Source organism: Schistocerca gregaria, chromosome 5 (genome assembly GCF_023897955.1).
Source record: "Schistocerca gregaria isolate iqSchGreg1 chromosome 5, iqSchGreg1.2, whole genome shotgun sequence".
In the NCBI taxonomy this organism is placed as follows: domain Eukaryota; kingdom Metazoa; phylum Arthropoda; class Insecta; order Orthoptera; family Acrididae; genus Schistocerca; species Schistocerca gregaria.
The window spans coordinates 525710293-525727609 of NC_064924.1; the positions used below are offsets into that span (position 1 = coordinate 525710293).

Genomic DNA, 17317 nt, shown 5'->3' on the forward strand with positions numbered 1-17317 from the left:
GTTTGTCTATTTCCTTCTTTCTCATCCCCTCCCCTCTGACAGGCACATTGCAGAAAGGCCATAACTTGTATTTTTTGGAAAGCAGGAGTTTGTAATACTGAGGGTATATGCCACAGGACAACTGGAAAATCTGGGGAAAACCCAGGATTTTTTTCAACCGGGAGAAAGTCGGGAATTTTTCGTTTCCTTACTTTTGAGTTAAATTTTTATAATTTTGACTGGTACTCTGACAAAGAATTTTACTTTAGCTTGCTACTGTAGAATAATATTGCAGCAATAAAACACAAATGAGAGAGAAACGCTAATGTAAAACTTACGAAAAAACACAGTGTACACATGTGTTCACCGACAGCAAAATATGTCAAAGGCTTTATGACGAATATTATGCAATACTTCACAACACCTGCTTTTGGTGAGGGTGATGTCACAAAAGTTAACGTTTCTAGTAGGTCGCGGGAAAATATTCCAAATGGTGGTTCGAGAAGCGTTACTTTCAAAGTAAATTTTGTGTTCCACTAGGTGAATATTGTTACATGTGAAAATGTGTGATGAATTTCTTAAGTTTCTGAGCGATTGACTCTCATTCAAAACTTAAGACTTTGAGGACCAGTGGTTTAGAAGAATTTTGGGCCCAGAAAACAAGAAATTTATGTCATAATTTAAAATTTTACTGGCTTATTTGTGTTTGATATATCTTACAGGGTAACACTTGCAAAAAGAAAGAAAGAAAGAAAAATTATTGTATGTGAAAGGTTAGCTGTTCTTTTAGCTATACTACATGTATATTAATTTAAAACATAAACTTTTCCTATTTGTTTATCCGCTCTACTTAACAGTGATGTAGCTATTGGCTGACTACATCAGATGTCTTATGTTCTGAATATGTGCTTTCATTTGGTGGGGAGATAATGTGACTTGAGCTGTGATTGGCTGACAAAAGCATGTAGCAATCTGTATTTCAGTGCTTCAGAAACTAATGCGCTGTGTTTGTTGGAATCCGTTTTAATACTTAAGTAATACGAAAATATGCAGTGTACATGTTGCTGCACATCGAAGATCTTCCCAATTGCTAGGAAATTGTGTATAAAACCATTACGACTTAAGGAATTGATAAGTTTTGCAGTTCCAAGGAATAATTTCTCCCAGGAAAAGTGTATTTTCACCCAGGTAAAAGTGTGTTTTCCCCAGGAAAATTCTGAGAATTCTTTTTCCTTGTCTGCATATACACATTGAAATATGAGAGAGTTAAAGGTTGGAGTAAGAGAGGCTGATAAGGCTTAGGATCTAAGAAGGGTTCCAAGAAAAGTCATCCAGGGCCTCGATTGATGGAGACTTGACAGACAGGATGAGACTTTATTTGTTGTTGTTGTTGTTGTTGTTGTTGTTGTTGTGGTCTTCAGTCCTGAGACTGGTTTGATACAGCTCTCCATGCTACTCTATCCTGTGCAAGCTTCCATCATCTCCCAGTACCTACTGCAACCTACATCCTTCTGTATCTGCTTAGTGTATTTATCTCTTGGTCTCCCTCTTATGGTTTTTACCCTCCACACTGTCCTCCAATACTAAATTGGTGACCCCTTGATGCCTCAATACATGTCCTACCAACCGACCCCTTCTTCTAGTCAAGTTGTGCCACAAACTCCTCTTCTCCCCTATTCTGTTCAATACCTTCTCATTAGTTACGTGATCTACTCATCTAATCTTCAGCATTCTTCTGTAGCACCAAATTTCAAAAGCTTCTATTCTCTTCTTGTCCAAACTATTTATCGTCCATGTTTCACTTCCATACATGGCTACACACCATACAAGTACTTTCAGAAATGTCTTCCTGACACTTAAATCTATACTCGATGTTAACAAATTTCTCTTCTTCAGAAACGCTTTCCTTGCCAGTCTACATTTTATATCCTCTCTACTTCGACCATCATCAGTTATTTTGTTCCCCAAATAGCAAAACTCCTTTACTACTTTAAGTGTCTCATTTCCTAATCTAATTCCCTCAGCAATACCCGACTTAATTCGACTACATTCCATTACCCTCGTTTTGCTTTTGTTGATGTTCATCTTATACCTTCGTTTCAAGACACTATCCATTCCATTCAACTGCTCTTCCAAGTCCTTTGCTGTCTCTGAGAGAATTACAATGTCATCGGCGAACCTCAAAGATTTTATTTCTTCTCCATGGATTTTAATACCTACTCCGAATTTTTCTTTTGTTTCATTCACTGCTTACTCAATATACAGATTGAATAACATTGGGGAGAGACTGCAACCCTGTCTCACTCCCTTCCCAACCACTGCTTCCCTTTCATGTCCCTCGACTCTTATAACTTCCATCTGGTTTCTGTACAAATTGTGAATAGCCTTTCGCTCCCTGTATTTTACCCCTGCCACCTTCAGAATTTGAAAGAGCTTATTCCAGTCAACATTGTCAAAAGCTTTCTCTAAGTCTACAAATGCTAGAAACGTAGGTTTGCCTTTCCTTAATCTAGCTTCTGAGATAAGTCGTAGGGTCAGTATTGCCTCACTTGTTCCAACATTTCTACGGAATCCAAACTAATCTTCCCTGAGGTCGGCTTCTACCAGTTTTTCCATTCGATTGTAAAGAATTGGAATTATTATATTCTTCTTGAAGTCTGAGTGTATTTCACCTGTCTCATTCATCTTGCTCACCAGATGGTAGAGTTTTCTCAGGTCTGGCTGTCCCAAGGCTGTCAGTAGTTCTGATGGAATGTTGTCTTCTCCTGGGGCCTTGTTTCGACTCAGGTCTTTCAGTGCTCTGTCAAACTCTTCACGCAGTATTATATCTCCCATTTCATCTTCTTCTACATCCTCTTTCATTTCCATAATATTGTCCTCAAGTACATCACCATTGTATAGACCCTCTGTATACTCTTTCCACCTTTCTACTTTCCCTTCTTTGCTTAGAACTGGGTTTCCATCTGAGGTCTTGATATTCATACAAGTGGTTCTCTTTTCTTCAAAGGTCTCTTTAATTTTCCTGTAGGCCGTACCTATCTTACCCCTAGTGAGATAAGCCTCTTCATCCTTACATTTGTCCTCTAGCCATGCCTGCTTAGCCATTTTGCACTTCCTGTTGGTCTCATTTTTGATACATTTGTATTCCTTTTTGCCTGCTTCATTTGCTGCATTGTTATATTTTCTCCTTTCATCAATTAAATTCAATATTTCTTCTGTTACCCAAGGATTTCTATTAGCCCTCGTCTTTTTACCTACTTGATCCTCTGCTGCCTTCACTACTTCATCCCTCAAAGCTACCCATCCTTCTTCTACTGTATTTCTTTCCCCAATTCCTGTCAATTGTTCCCTTATGCTCTCCCTGAAACTTTTTACTACCTCTGGTTTAGTCAGTTTATACAGGTCCCATCTCCTTAAATTCCCACCTTTTTGCAGTTTCTTCAGTTTTAATCTACAGTTCATAACCAATATTTTGTGGTCAGAGTCCACATCTGCCCCTGGAAATGTATTACAATTTAAAACCTGGTTCCTAAATCTCTGTCTTACCATTATATAATCTATCTGAAACATGTCAGTATCTCCAGGCTTCTTACAGGTATACAACCTTCTTTCATGATTCTTGAACCGAGTGTTAATATATATTAAAAACAAAGATTCCAAGACTTACCAAGCGGGAAAGCGCCGGCAGACAGGCACATGAACAAAACACACAAACACACACACACAGAATTGCTAGCTTTCGCAACCGATGGTTGCTTCTTCAGGAAGGAGAGGGAAAGACGAAAGGATGTGGGTTTTAAGGGAGAGGGTAAGGAGTCATTCCAATCCCGGGAGCGGAAAGACTTCCCTTAGGGGACAAAAAGGACAGATGTACACTCGCGCGCGCGCCCACACACACACACACACACACACACACACACATCCGCACATACCATGTGTGTGTGTGTGTGTGTGTGTGTGTGTGTGTGTGTGTGTGTGCGAGTGTACATCTGTCCTTTTTTTCCCCTAAGGGAAGTCTTTCCGGAGCCAAGAATTTGCATTTAATTTTGCTTGCAAAGTGGAATACACTGCAACACTGTATCGAAATGTTGACCGTGGCTTTTGGCTACTATGAGTAGGACAGGAGTTTGCGAATGGTATTAACATTTCAAAGAGTGTCCAGAGCACATTGGAGATGACTGCCACCCTGGGTGCTCTAGCACATTAGCTACTGACGACAATGTTGGTGAAATATAGAAAATGGTTCTGCAAAATTGTTGAATTGTCATCAGAGGGGTTGCTGGTGATGTGGACATATCCTTACACTCATGCCAAGCAATCTTTTAGGATGTTTTGGGCATGAAACGTTTAGTGACCAAGACTGTTTTGAAATTGCTGAATTTCAGCCAAAAACAGCAACACTTGGACATCACTCAGAAGTTGCTAAATGAAGTCAACAACCACCCAGAACTTCTTTAGAAGGTTATAACAGGTGACGAAACATAGGTATATGGGTATGACGTCCCAATGATACTGGCTGAGGAGCAAAGGCTGAAAAAGTTTTTTGACAAGTTAGATCACATGTGAAGGTTCTTCTCACTGTTTTTTAGATTGCAGTGGGATATTGCATCATGAGTTCCTGCCTTCTGGTTGTACGGTCAGTACTGTCTGGAAGCTATGTGCCATTTGTGTGAAGCAACCCAAAGAAAACGACCAGAATTATGGCAAAACCACTAATGGAAATTGCATCACAATAATGCTCTCACTTCAATGTTTATTCATGATTTTTTGGTGAAAAACAAAACCAGTATGTTGCCTCAGCCTTCATATTTGCCAGACATGACCCCTGTGACTCTTTTTTATTTCCGATGCCAAAGAAAACTATGAAAGGATGTCATTTTGCCACCGTTGATGAAATAAAGAGAGACTCACTGAAGGACCTGAACACCATGATGGAAAGTGAGTTGCAGAAGTGCTTACAAGATTGGTAAAAGTACTGGTACAAGCATTTTGTTTGCGTGGGGGGATTACTTTGAAGGGAACAAAATTGTCATTAGTGAATAAATAGATTCTTTAAGAAATATGAAAATTCCTATTACTCTTTGGTGGCATGGTGACACCTCAAAACCTATTTCTCCTCGGTGACACTTCACAAATGCTTCATTGGTTACACAGGCATAGTGTTGATAGTGCTGTGCAAAGTGCACAATATTTCCACGAGACAGTTGCTAGTCATCTCCAAGTGCTAAATGTTTTTTGATTCATTGATCATGTTTGTAAGTGAGTTCCTGTACTTAAAAATTTACTTGTTACTATGGCTTATGGTGTTTTTTACCCCTAGATGATATTATTTTGATATATATAATTGTGTTAACTAATTTTATTTATCTGTCTCATGACTAAATAACTTCTAGAAAATATGTAATGGAACTTTCTCAGCATTATAGCACATATTATGAGTAATTCAAAATAACGGATCAGAACAAACTGTAAATGAGCCAAAATACATACTGCAGTTAGAAATATGAATCCCACACCTATTAATACTTTGCATTTTTAAATTGTGGGTGACTTTTGCAGTTGCATAATTCATTGCCTATTTCCCTCAGAGCATAATTTAACAAGAGAGAGAACAGTTGCATGACAAACCAGAAATAAATTCTACATCTGATAGTTGTTCCAAGTAAACTTGATAATTGTTAGTGTAAGAAATATTGATAGTATTTCAGCTAAAACAGGTTCTGGGCTGGTGTCAATTATTGTTAAAATTTTGTTGGGCGTAAATTGTACTGTAAATCATAATGCAAAGTATGTAATTGCATCTTGGCATGAACTTAGCTTTATTGCTTAATCTTTTGTTTAGATATCACATGCATTTAATATTTTGTTTTTTACAGTGTCCAGCACAGATCTTAAGAAACTGAAAAACACTATAGAAAACATGTTCTTGGAAAAATCAAAGATAGAAAAAGGTGACAAAGCCAAAAAGAAGGGCAAAGGAAAGGCAAAACTCAGAGTTGAGGGTGACAATGTAAGTTTTGCATATGTTTATGCATTCTTTACAGCTTTTTGCTCCAATATGTGGTTTTGTGTTGTAAACATTTTGATACTTTACAGCTTTTTGCTCCAATATGTGGTATTGTGTTGTAAAATTTTGATAATGTAGCATTAAAAATGCAGGAGCTCTTACTCTGTATAATATTTTCATTTTATGAAAATGTATCTGCTGAAGCTAAATATAAATCCCTGTATCATCAAATCATCACATTCATAATTCTTTCATTTTATAATTGCATACATCCAGTAAATGAATAATGCAGTTTTTGTCACTGGATAATTTTAATATTTTCAGAGACGTGCAATTTCAGGTTGTTGGATTGATATAAGTAAAATTAGTGAAATTTTAGCTGTTCTAACTTCCACTCTATTTACAGGAATGCAGGTCAGATGAAAAAAGGTAATGAAATATTGAAAAAAAGTATGTTTTTATAGAGCATTAAGTACTTCAGGTTAGGAAATGGGCAATGGAAGTCCATTCTGCTTCTTTCATTAAGTCCTATGTTGCACCATGGATAGCCGCTTCATGGATTGCATTATCTACTTTTCCTTCCAGAATCTCTTCATTCTTTTTATTCTCCTCTTCCAACTTGCTTCTGAGAGCTTCTGTATCCTTTCTTCTTTCCTGCTCCACTGGTGGCGCACTGTTCTTCTCGTGTGTTTTTCTATCGTTGATCTTTGACACCTTGGTTGATGTGTACTTGCTTCTCCAGTTTTCCTTCCCTTCCACCTTGATCCTCAATTCTGATCAGTTCTTCCTTAAATAGAGTTTATACGACCCAGGAGATCCGGAAAAAATGCGGGGGTTCTTTCATCCAGGAGAAAACCTGGGAATTTTGTTGAATTCCATTGTTTTAGTGTTCAGTTAAATTTATGTAATTTGGGCTGGTAAGAACTGTTACTCTAACAAAGAATATGGCTGTATCCTGTTACCACAGCATAATACTGCAGCAATAAAACATGAACGAGAGAAATTACGAAAATAAAACTTCAGTTGCAAAGGAAATATGCCACATACAACAACAAAACACAATGCTCGTACAAGTGTCTGCCACCAACAAAATATGTCAAAGGCTGTAGGAAGACTGTGCAATGCTTCATAATTGCCTCTGATGAGCGTGACATCACAGCTGTTTACATCACATTTGTTTGAGCAGTTGTGAGTGGGCTCATGAGCATGAACATTTGTCGCGTATGAGTAGTACCTTCACGCGCTTCTGGCTACTGAAGTGTGGCTGGGCCATGTCCTATGTGAACGACAGAAGCGAGCGACAGCGAGCAACTTCAGGATACACAGCACTCCAGCGACAAGCAGCATCATGGGGCAAAAGCTTGGGTGTCCTGCGTGTGCGTGACCATGTCGTGCTACAAGATGGCTGCTTAGAGCCAACCATCTGTTTCTATAAAACAGCCTCCCTGTCCTGTAGAATACTGCAGCTGGAGAGTAAGGCTACAGAATTAGGTTTACTTAAGAAAATAAAGCGAAAAGGAAAGCTGTGCATGAAATTTACAAAGGGAGGTACCTCCATGGAGAATTTCATAAATATCATCAACTACGAAGATCACCAGACAAATTCTTAGAATACATGTGAATGAGCAGAGGAGCATTCGAGTATCTCATCAATAAATTAAATATGAATGTTTTTTTACATGATCAAGAACTTTTAACAGCCAATAAATGCGGAGGAATGACTACTACATGGCTAACTACACTAAATGCAAAGATAAGTACACAGATTGATACCAACAAATGAAAGCTAGCTGTGGTGTAGGGGTAGCGCTTACAGTTCGTGATTTCGTGGTAGGAAACGGTATGGGATTTGATTCCGAGACATTCTTGTATTGTTACTGACTCATTTACAATTCTGTGTACTAAGATTTATGCATACTGTTTACATTGCATCGATAAGTATATTTTTAAGGGCTTGCCAAAAACCTTGATCTTCACACCTATTCCAGTATATCACACACATTTAATTCCTAATAAATTACAGTGACCCATGAAATTTTAGAGATATTTGGTGTTGCGAACGTAATTCAACAGCAGTCATTGTTAAGGCCAAGTGTTTCAATTGCTCTAAATAGTCTGTAAAAGTAAAGCTTAAAAATTTTTTGAAAAGAAAGTCAAAAGTTTTATGTAATGATTTATCTAAAAGTATAAATAAAAAATATTAGGGAAACGTTTGGTGCAGCTCATTTTCTGTTCATGATTTCGAGCATCATTCAGAGGTGCGTAGAATGTTTCTCTGATGTACTTATTTCTTTTACGCAAATCACATCATAAAATATTTGACGGATTTCTTTCATTTCTTAATTTCAAGTTTTATTCAGAAAGCATGATCTTACTGTCTCCTCATTTGCCTTCCTCGCGTACTTTATTTGAAGGAAGCCTTTTTGACATTTAAATACCACACCAGTGTGTCTTTTTAAGTACAAAATAGCTAGGTCTTGAACAGATGAAATTTTTGACACTTCATTTACATAGCTTGGCAGTAGATTTTCATGAAATATTTCATTTTTTCCTCAGCTTATTAATTATATTTTCATTAATTACCCTGATTATTTTCAAGCATCAAACTAGACCTCATGTTGGTCACTTTCATACCCCATTTACCTGTTTCTTTCCCTTTGTTTGGCCATGTGAATATTTGGACAAAACCTCATGGTGTAATTTATAGAGTCTTGCTTTCGTTTTGCTCACACGTTTACAAAAACATATTGAGTGTTAAATCATATGATAAAATAGTCCTTTCTGCGTGCTGTCATTTCCAAAATTCATTGTTTCTATATCTTGCTGGATATAGACTGGGAGACTCAAACATTCATAACGGATGGCAGGGACAAAGAATCCAGTGAAATTTTTTTAAGTGCTTTATCTGAAAACTACCTTGAGCAGTTAAACAGAGAACCAACTTGTGGCGATAACATATTAGACCTTCCGGTGACAAACAGACGCGAACTATTTGAAACAGTTCATGCAGAACAGGGAATCAGCGATCATAAAGCGGTTACTGCATTGATGATTTCAGCCGTAAATAGAAATATTAAAAAAGGTAGGAAGATTTTTCTGTTTAGCAAAAGTGACAAAAAGCAGATTACAGAGTACCTGACGGCTCAACACAAAAATTTTGTCTCAAATACAGATAGTGTTGAGGATCAGTGGACAAAGTTCAAAACCATCGTACAATATGCGTTAGATGAGTATGTTCCAAGCAAGATCGTAAGAGATGGAAAAGAGCCACCGTGGTACAACAACCGAGTTATAAAACTGCTGCGGAAGCAAAGGGAACTTCACAGCAAACATAAACATAGCCAAAGCCTTGCAGACAAACAAAAATTACGCGAAGCGAAATGTAGTATGAGGAGGGCTATGCGAGAGGTGTTCAATGAATTCGAAAGTAAAGTTCTATGTACTGACTTGGCAGAAAATCCTAAGAAATTTTGGTTTACGTCAATGCGGTAGGTGGATCAAAACAAAATGTCCAGACACTCTGTGACCAAAATGGTACTGAAACAGAGGATGACAGACTAAAGGTCGAAATACTAAATGTCTTTTTCCAAAGCTGTTTCACAGAGGAAGACTGCACTGTAATTCCTTCTCTAGATTGTCGCACAGATGACAAAATGGTAGATATCAAAATAGACGGCAGAGGGATAGAGAAACAATTAAAATAGCTTTAAAGAGGAAAGGCCGCTGGACCTGATGGGATACCAGTTCGATTTTACAGAGTACGCGAAGGAACTTGCCCCCTTCTTGCAGCGGTGTACCGTAGGTCTCTAGAAGAGCATAGTGTTCCAAAGGATTGGAAAACGGCACAGGTCATCCCAGTTTTCAAGAAGGGACGTCGAACAGATGTGCAGAACTGTAGACCTATATCTCTAACGTCGATCAGTTGTAAAATTTTGGAGCACATATTATGTTCGAGTATAATGACTTTTCTGGAGACTAGAAATCTAGTCTGTAGGAATCAGCATGGATTTAGAAAAAGATGGTCGTGTGAAACCCAGCTCGCGCTATTCGTCCACAAGACTCAGAGGGCCATAGACACGGGTTCACAGGTAGATGCCGTGTTTCTTGACTTCCGCAGGGTGTTTGATACAGCTCCCGACAGTTGTTTAATGAACAAAGTAAGAGCATATGGACTATCAGACCAATTGTGTGATTGGATTGAGGAGTTCCTAGATAATAGAATGCAGCATGTCATTCTCAATGGAGAGAAGTCTTCCGAAGTGAGAGTGGTTTCAGGTGTGCCGCAGGGGAGTGTCATACGACTGTTGCTATTCACAGTATACATAAATGACCTGGTGGATGACATCAGAAGTTCACTTAGGCTTTTTGAAGATGATGATGTGGTGTATCGAGAGGTTATAACAATGGAAAATTGTACTGAAATGCAGGAGGATCTGAATAAAATTGACGCATGGTGCAGGGAATGGCAATTGAATCTCAATGTAGACAAGTGTAATGTGCTGTGAATACATAGAAAGATAGATCCCTTATCATTTAGCTACAAAATAGGTCAGTAACTGGAATCAGTTAGTTCCATAAATTATCTGGGAGTAGGCATTAGGAGTGATTTAAAATGGAATGATCATACAAAGTTGATTGTCGGTAAAGCAGATGCCAGACTGAGATTCATTGGAAGAATCCTAAGGAAATGCAATCTGAAAACAAAGGAAGTAGGTTACAGTTCGCTTGTTCGCCCACTGCTTGAATACTGCTCAGCAGTGTGGGATCTGTACCAGATAGGGTTGATAGAAGAGAGAGAGAGAGGATCCAACGGAGAGCAGCGCGCTTTGTTACAGGATCATTTACTAATCGCGAAAGCATTACAGAGATGACAGATAAACTCCAGTGGAAGACTCTGCAGGAGAGACGCTCGGTATGGGGTTTTGTTAAAGTTTCAAGAACATACCTTCACCGAAGAGTCAAGCAGCATATAGCTCCCTCCTACGTATATCTCGTGAAGAGACCATGAGGATAATATCAGCGAGATTAGAGCCCACACAGAATCATATCGACAATCCTTCTTCCCACGATCAATACGAGACTGAAATAGAAGGGAGAACTGATAGAGGTACTCAGGGTACCCTCCGCCACACACCGTCAGGTGGCTTGCGGAGTATGGATGTAGATGTAGGTGTAGGTGTAGATCTTGAACCTTTTATGAGATACGATGATTTGTACGACCACTTGATTCCTGAAGTGCAGGAAAGGTTCGAACGCACCGCAAGCGACCCGACTGCGGATATAACAACCAATATCTGAAGAATGAAAAGAGATATCATTCCAGTCTCAATTTAAATACAATTTAGATATACTGGTTACATTTAATGCTCAATAATGTATGGCCTTAAGTGAACATATGGAAAGTCTACACAATGTGATTTTTACCTCTGCAAATTCATTAAAAATTTTCGTCCAGCCACGTACTCAATTTCGTGCAGCACAGCAAGTATGATGAATAATGAAAATAAATTCAGACATTTATTGTTTAAAGATATCAAGCTATAGGCTGCGGAAGAATAAAATTTTTTCACCGAATAGTTTTCGTAAAATCAGATGTTAAGTATTTCACAGCTGCCATCACGTGCGCTCCACTGCTTTGCCTAGAAGACACGTAGCTGTTGTGCTTGCTGCAGTGACAAGATTCAAACATGTTTGAATTCAAACGTCAGCAAGATGCTACTCATTATAATTTTACTGGTGCGCCCAAGCTGACAGATTCATGCATGCGCACCAAGCCATGATCTAGAGGCCTTGGAGGGGGGTGGGGGGGCCGCAAACCTGGACGTCTGCTCCGAGCGACAAGGGGGTGGCGGCAAATTCATATTCTTGAGGGGAAAAGCCTTGTTTCACAAAGCGTCTAGCATCCAACGCATATTGGTCTATGGATTATTCCTATGATTTTGAAACACATCGCTGTTGATTTCTTAGCATTTTTTAACATATTGCAATTTGATTTCTGAATGAATAATAAGTTGATTTTGGAATGCATCCATAGTGTATGTGATGTCTCTGCCAGAGGAATCTCGGTCGCTTCTATAAATAAAATTTCTTGCATACAAAAGGGGACAGAGCTATATGAGCTGAGTGGAATAAAGCCAAACGGGTGAATGGGAATCGCTGTTTGTTATGTGATTGATGGGGTTTGCGAATGGTCAGCTTTGTTATAATTACTAGCAAAATCCATAGATTTAGACCACCAGAGTGCAAATAAACGACAAACAGGAATAACAGTTAAGAAAGATTAAATATTATCTATTAGGTGTATCCAAGAAAATGAAATTTTGACAGAAAAGTCCCCAGCTAACAGCTGCTAAGTTCAATTCTGAGATTAGTGCGGAAAACATGTTGTGCGGACACATAATAAAGCCTAACCAGAGAATAAACGGGTGATTGTGGCAGGGTTAGTGAAGCTAACCAGAGAATTAGTCTTAACATTGGCAGGAATAGTTACAGAATTAGTGATTTCAAGATTGTTCGTTGGAACGAGGAAGGAGAAGAAACGGGGACATCGCACAAATTATGGAAGAATATGAAAATTACAAATTTACACAAAAATTTCATACTACTACTTTTCTGTCTCATGCTTGAGTAGCTGGAGCATATAAACGAAATGTGAAACTATTTCCTAACATAAAGCTTTTTGCTATTAGTAGGCCTAATTGGCATGTGGTAGTGATACTTTTAGAATTACATTCTGTCGAGCTATAAAAATGACCGTTTGTGCCAAAACAGTCTTGTTTATTTAGTGTGTGTTAGAACTGCTGCAACATTAGACAGAACTATTTCATTTCATCTAGCAGACAGTGACAAAATAGATATAATCAGATCGAGGAATCACACCAGTCTTGCGTACTATTTGTATTTATTTATTTATTTATTTTAGAGGGCAGGGCGACTGGGAGCAGTAGAGACACCACAGGACATTTTAATTCCCACTGTTGTGAATATAGTTTGATGACGTCCATTACAAAATATACACATTTTTATTCCACAGAGGGAAATACAGTGCCATGCAGTAGAAGAATGCTATGTGAGGAGGAATGGTACTGCACTTTGGCACGCTGAAGACCAAATATCGTGTCTTACATTTCCTCAAACATGTGTGTTTTAAGCATCAGACTGTTCAGAAAGATATGCGCTACAATATGAACATTTTTTGAAAAGATGATTTTTTTGAAAAATTTTGGCAATTGCTTGGGGCAGGGGTTCGGAAATATCATAGATCTGAGGCAGATGCGCAGAGCAGTCTTAGTTGTATTGCGGAGGTGGGTTGTCTCCGCGTGACCCATGTTTACGTTTAGTGATTTTGCCATTTCCTCTTCGTTTACTGCTCTCACATCAAATGAAAACAAAACAGATTTCTGTGACCAGGAGCTACAAGTGAATTAAAATACATTCACATAATTACTAAGGGCTAGAATGTTGTTAGTTTCATGTCATATTTTATTTCCATGTTTCTGACAGTCGAGCTTTATCGCCTTGCAGAACAATGTAGTTATTATTGTTTGTTTGCTAAAGAGTTTTGGCTTTTATAAATCTTTTCTGCTGAGGCATTTGATTTATTTGAAACGAAGTGTTTAATTCCATGCTACTGACTAGTTTCAACTGTTTGCTGCATTTCATGTGCACATTTTCATGTTCTAGCACATATGGCATTATCCCACAATAAAAAACGAAACCTGAGATAATAGAGCACTGGTAGTCCAAGAAAACTTAATGTCAGGTCGAGGCCTACTTCATTGGGAATCTGGACATGCAAATGCGCACTAAAGCCGAATCACGCATTTTAATATGGTTCACGAAATTACGATGCTCTTGGAGTATCCTCTGATGTCTTGTTTCTTTTATGACACAATTTCTTACACGTACGAACATATGATCTTCCTACGTCATTGTAGCTGCACAAGAATAGTGACGCCTGTTATCTGGCGCTCTCTGGCAACTGTTGAAACTGATTTCTTAAACCACAGAGCGTTTGACTCTCATTTAAAAATCAACTCTTTGAGGAATAGCTATTTAGAAGAATTTTGAGCCCAGAAGATTACTTTTGTGTGATGTACCCTAAAAGTGTAACACGTGCAAAAGAGATAATCATTATATATGAAAGCTTAGCTTCTCTTGGAGCTTCTTAATCTATAGGCAGTGGAGAGCGCGTGTGATAATTATGATGATAAATAATCACTTGCACTGCCGTCACTTACTACGAATACTTTTATTCTCACAGCGTATACACAATGCATGTAGCATAGAGCTTGTACTACAGAGAACTGATCTGGTAAGGATAAAGTTGTTCTTGCTGCTGTAGGGCAGCAGTATTATTGTGGGGTGAGCCAGTGGTTCTACGTCTCCACAAATCTGAGAGACCAATATTATACGTGAAAACTATGCTTTTCTTGGAGCAACACTGTGTGTATTAATTTAAACCATTCTCTCTTTTCCTATTTGTATGTTTGCACCACTTAACAGCGATGTTCTTGTTGGCTGACTACATCACATTTCCTATGCTCTGAATATCCGCTGTCATTGAATGGCGATATCACGTGACATGAGCTGTGATTGCCTTACAAAAGCCCATTGCAATCTCGATTTCAATGCTTCGGAAAGTAACATGCAGTATTTGGTGTAATTCGCATTTATACTTTCATAATACGAAAATATGCAATGTACATGTTGGTACACATCAAAGATATTTCCAAAACGTGCCCCCTTCCCCCTTTCCCCCCATTTTTCTCATTTTTCTATACCACTGAGAAATTATACACCAGTGTATAAAACCATAGCCATTCAAAGGATTTATTTCTTTTACAGTTCCGAGGAAAAATATACTGCCACTTAACACAGAACAAGTGTATTTTCAAATGCGAGAAAATTAATTTTTACCTGGAAATCTGGGAATAATCCGGGAATTTTTTATCCTTGTCCGCTTATACACCCTATTAAATCAACAACCCTCCTTGTCTTTCCAATTGCCCACTGGTTGTTCCCCATACACAGCGATATTCTTTCTGATTCCATGTCCCACATTTCTTGGTCTTTTCTATCTGATCTCTCTTGATATTGGCCTCATGCTACTGAAGAGTTATCTTCTGCATGTGTGTGTCCATCTCTAACCATTCCACTTAGGATTCCTGTGTGATTTGCTAGAAAGTACTGTCTCCTAAATAATTTGTTTTGTTTTATTGTGTTTATGTTCACGTCTTTGAATTTAACCAAACATATAACATGGAATATCTCAAAAACTGTCTTGAGAGTTGGCTGTTTCTTCTGCCAGTCCCTTCAAATCTCTCTGTTCATGCTGAAGGCTGGACTCATCTTATTCGTATTTTCTATTATTCCCTCATTGCTACTATTTCTTGTTGTTACATATTTTTCAGCTTTTTAAAATTTGCAAGCTTTTGCATAGTGTCTTCTGATGCTCCTGATCACCTGTGGTATTCACTGTCATTGTCTTCTTGTCAGTCCCATCTTTCTGTCTATCTTTCTTAACCCTTTAGCTGCACACACGCCATTTGGTTTTCCTACAGTGCTTTGGACATCTGTAGACGTGGATAAGATAGTTCTGTACCTTGGTGAATGATGAGGTTTCAAGTATGTATTGTACAAATATGTGTCATTGTGTGTTGTCCTTTGCAAAACACTTCAATACCTTCAGTCATTCACGAAAAATTATGATTGTTATGACCACATGATTCATGATGCCCAAGGATGTAAATGGCTGCATCATTCACAACTGTCCATGGATATAAATTCCAATAACTCAAAATGAAATGAGCAATTGCTCTGTTCTCAGTTTTAAACTGCAATGTATGAACCAAAATCAATCATTAACAAAGTTTACCAATGCCACTGCAAAATCTTAAAAAATTTGTGCAATGTTTTACTTAATTTTAAGCAGCATAGTAAGTGTGGTGAATAACAGAAAGTAGTCAGTTCTTTGTTGAGTGAAGATATCAGACTGTAAGAAGTGCAAAAATCAAATTTTTTAACCTAATAATTTTTGAAAAATTGGATGATAAGTATTTCATATCAGCTGGGCTGCCCTTGCTTGGTGGTCCGGCCTGGTCCCTTCCCTCCCCACCTTTTTAATGTTTTTATTCTTTTACATCTGTTTACTGTCTCGTTTGTAGTTATCATTCCTGATATTTCATCAACTTGTCCGCGTTGCTAGTTTTTGTGTTGTAATTGAGGGGGGGGGGGGGCAGATTAAGAACACTGGTTGGATACAGAGGATGTCTCTTCATTGCATGACATGTCCTGGGTGCTTCCAGCTGCTTTCTGAGTGGAACAACTCACCCTCTGATCCTTCTCTCACTTCCACTTGTGCTTCTGTGTCATGGTTTTATTGATTTTATTCTCAGTTACAATAGAGTTCATTAAGGTTTGTCTTTTCTTTGTGAGGAATTTTCCCAGGGCTTGATATATATTGTATGAAGAGACTGATGACCTCGCAGGTTGGTCACTTTATAACCCCACCAGTCCAATCTGTTCCATCATATCTTGAACTAGTCCATTTGCTTTGGTGACAGGAGCATCTTGTTTTTAACAAAGAAGCATTCTGTATTGTAGCAGTTTAACTACAGGTTGTGAACTGTTTTCATATTGCAAAGGTTATTTATTTGATGACAAGTTTTATTGACCTTTTCAGTGTTATCTTTCCCCACTAGTATGTATTCTTGAGGCACTCCATTTCTAAAATATTGTGTTATGCATTCAAAAGTCATTAACAATGCCTAAGGATAGGAAAATTTTTTGTAAACAATAAAGCAAATAACAAAAAGAAATTTATGGTTTTTAGTGATGTAATTTGGAAATTGGCAGTTTCCTATATTCATATGTAAAAATATTGTAAACGTAAAGGTGACCGTTTGCTAATATTGGTAAGTGATAGTGATGTCAAATGAAAATATACTTCCAGTGATCTCCTTTCCAGTCACATTCCCAACACTTGCACAACTTATTATACAGCAAAGGAATGTATTTATTTGTTCTGTTTACTTATTTATTTTTTGAGATGTTTGATGTGGTTCATCAGCTAAACTACAAATTTTGTAATATGCTAGTTTAAATATGGAAAACTTAAAGCATGGTTCTTCAGTTGTGCAAATGAATAAATCATGGTTGTGCAATTTGACACGTTGCCTGATTACATCACAACCTAAAATAGGCCCCAGTCTTTGTAATAGGCTGTCTTGTCACCACAAACCTCATTCACGAAATGGCAATATTGAATAAATAGTCTCACTGTTCGGTTACGGTCATAAACTTGTTTGCATGATGCCACATGCCCTGTGC

General features: G+C 38.0%; 1 protein-coding gene across 1 annotated transcript in view; it reads left to right on the forward strand.

Annotated features, from left to right (window-relative positions):
- LOC126272288 (eukaryotic translation initiation factor 3 subunit J) overlaps positions 1-17317 on the forward strand; it is a 63966-nt gene that overhangs the window by 43980 nt on the left and 2669 nt on the right. The window contains exon 6 of the mRNA XM_049975048.1: positions 5856-5989. Coding sequence (XP_049831005.1) covers positions 5856-5989 — 134 coding nt within the window. The remainder of the gene's footprint in view (positions 1-5855; positions 5990-17317) is intronic.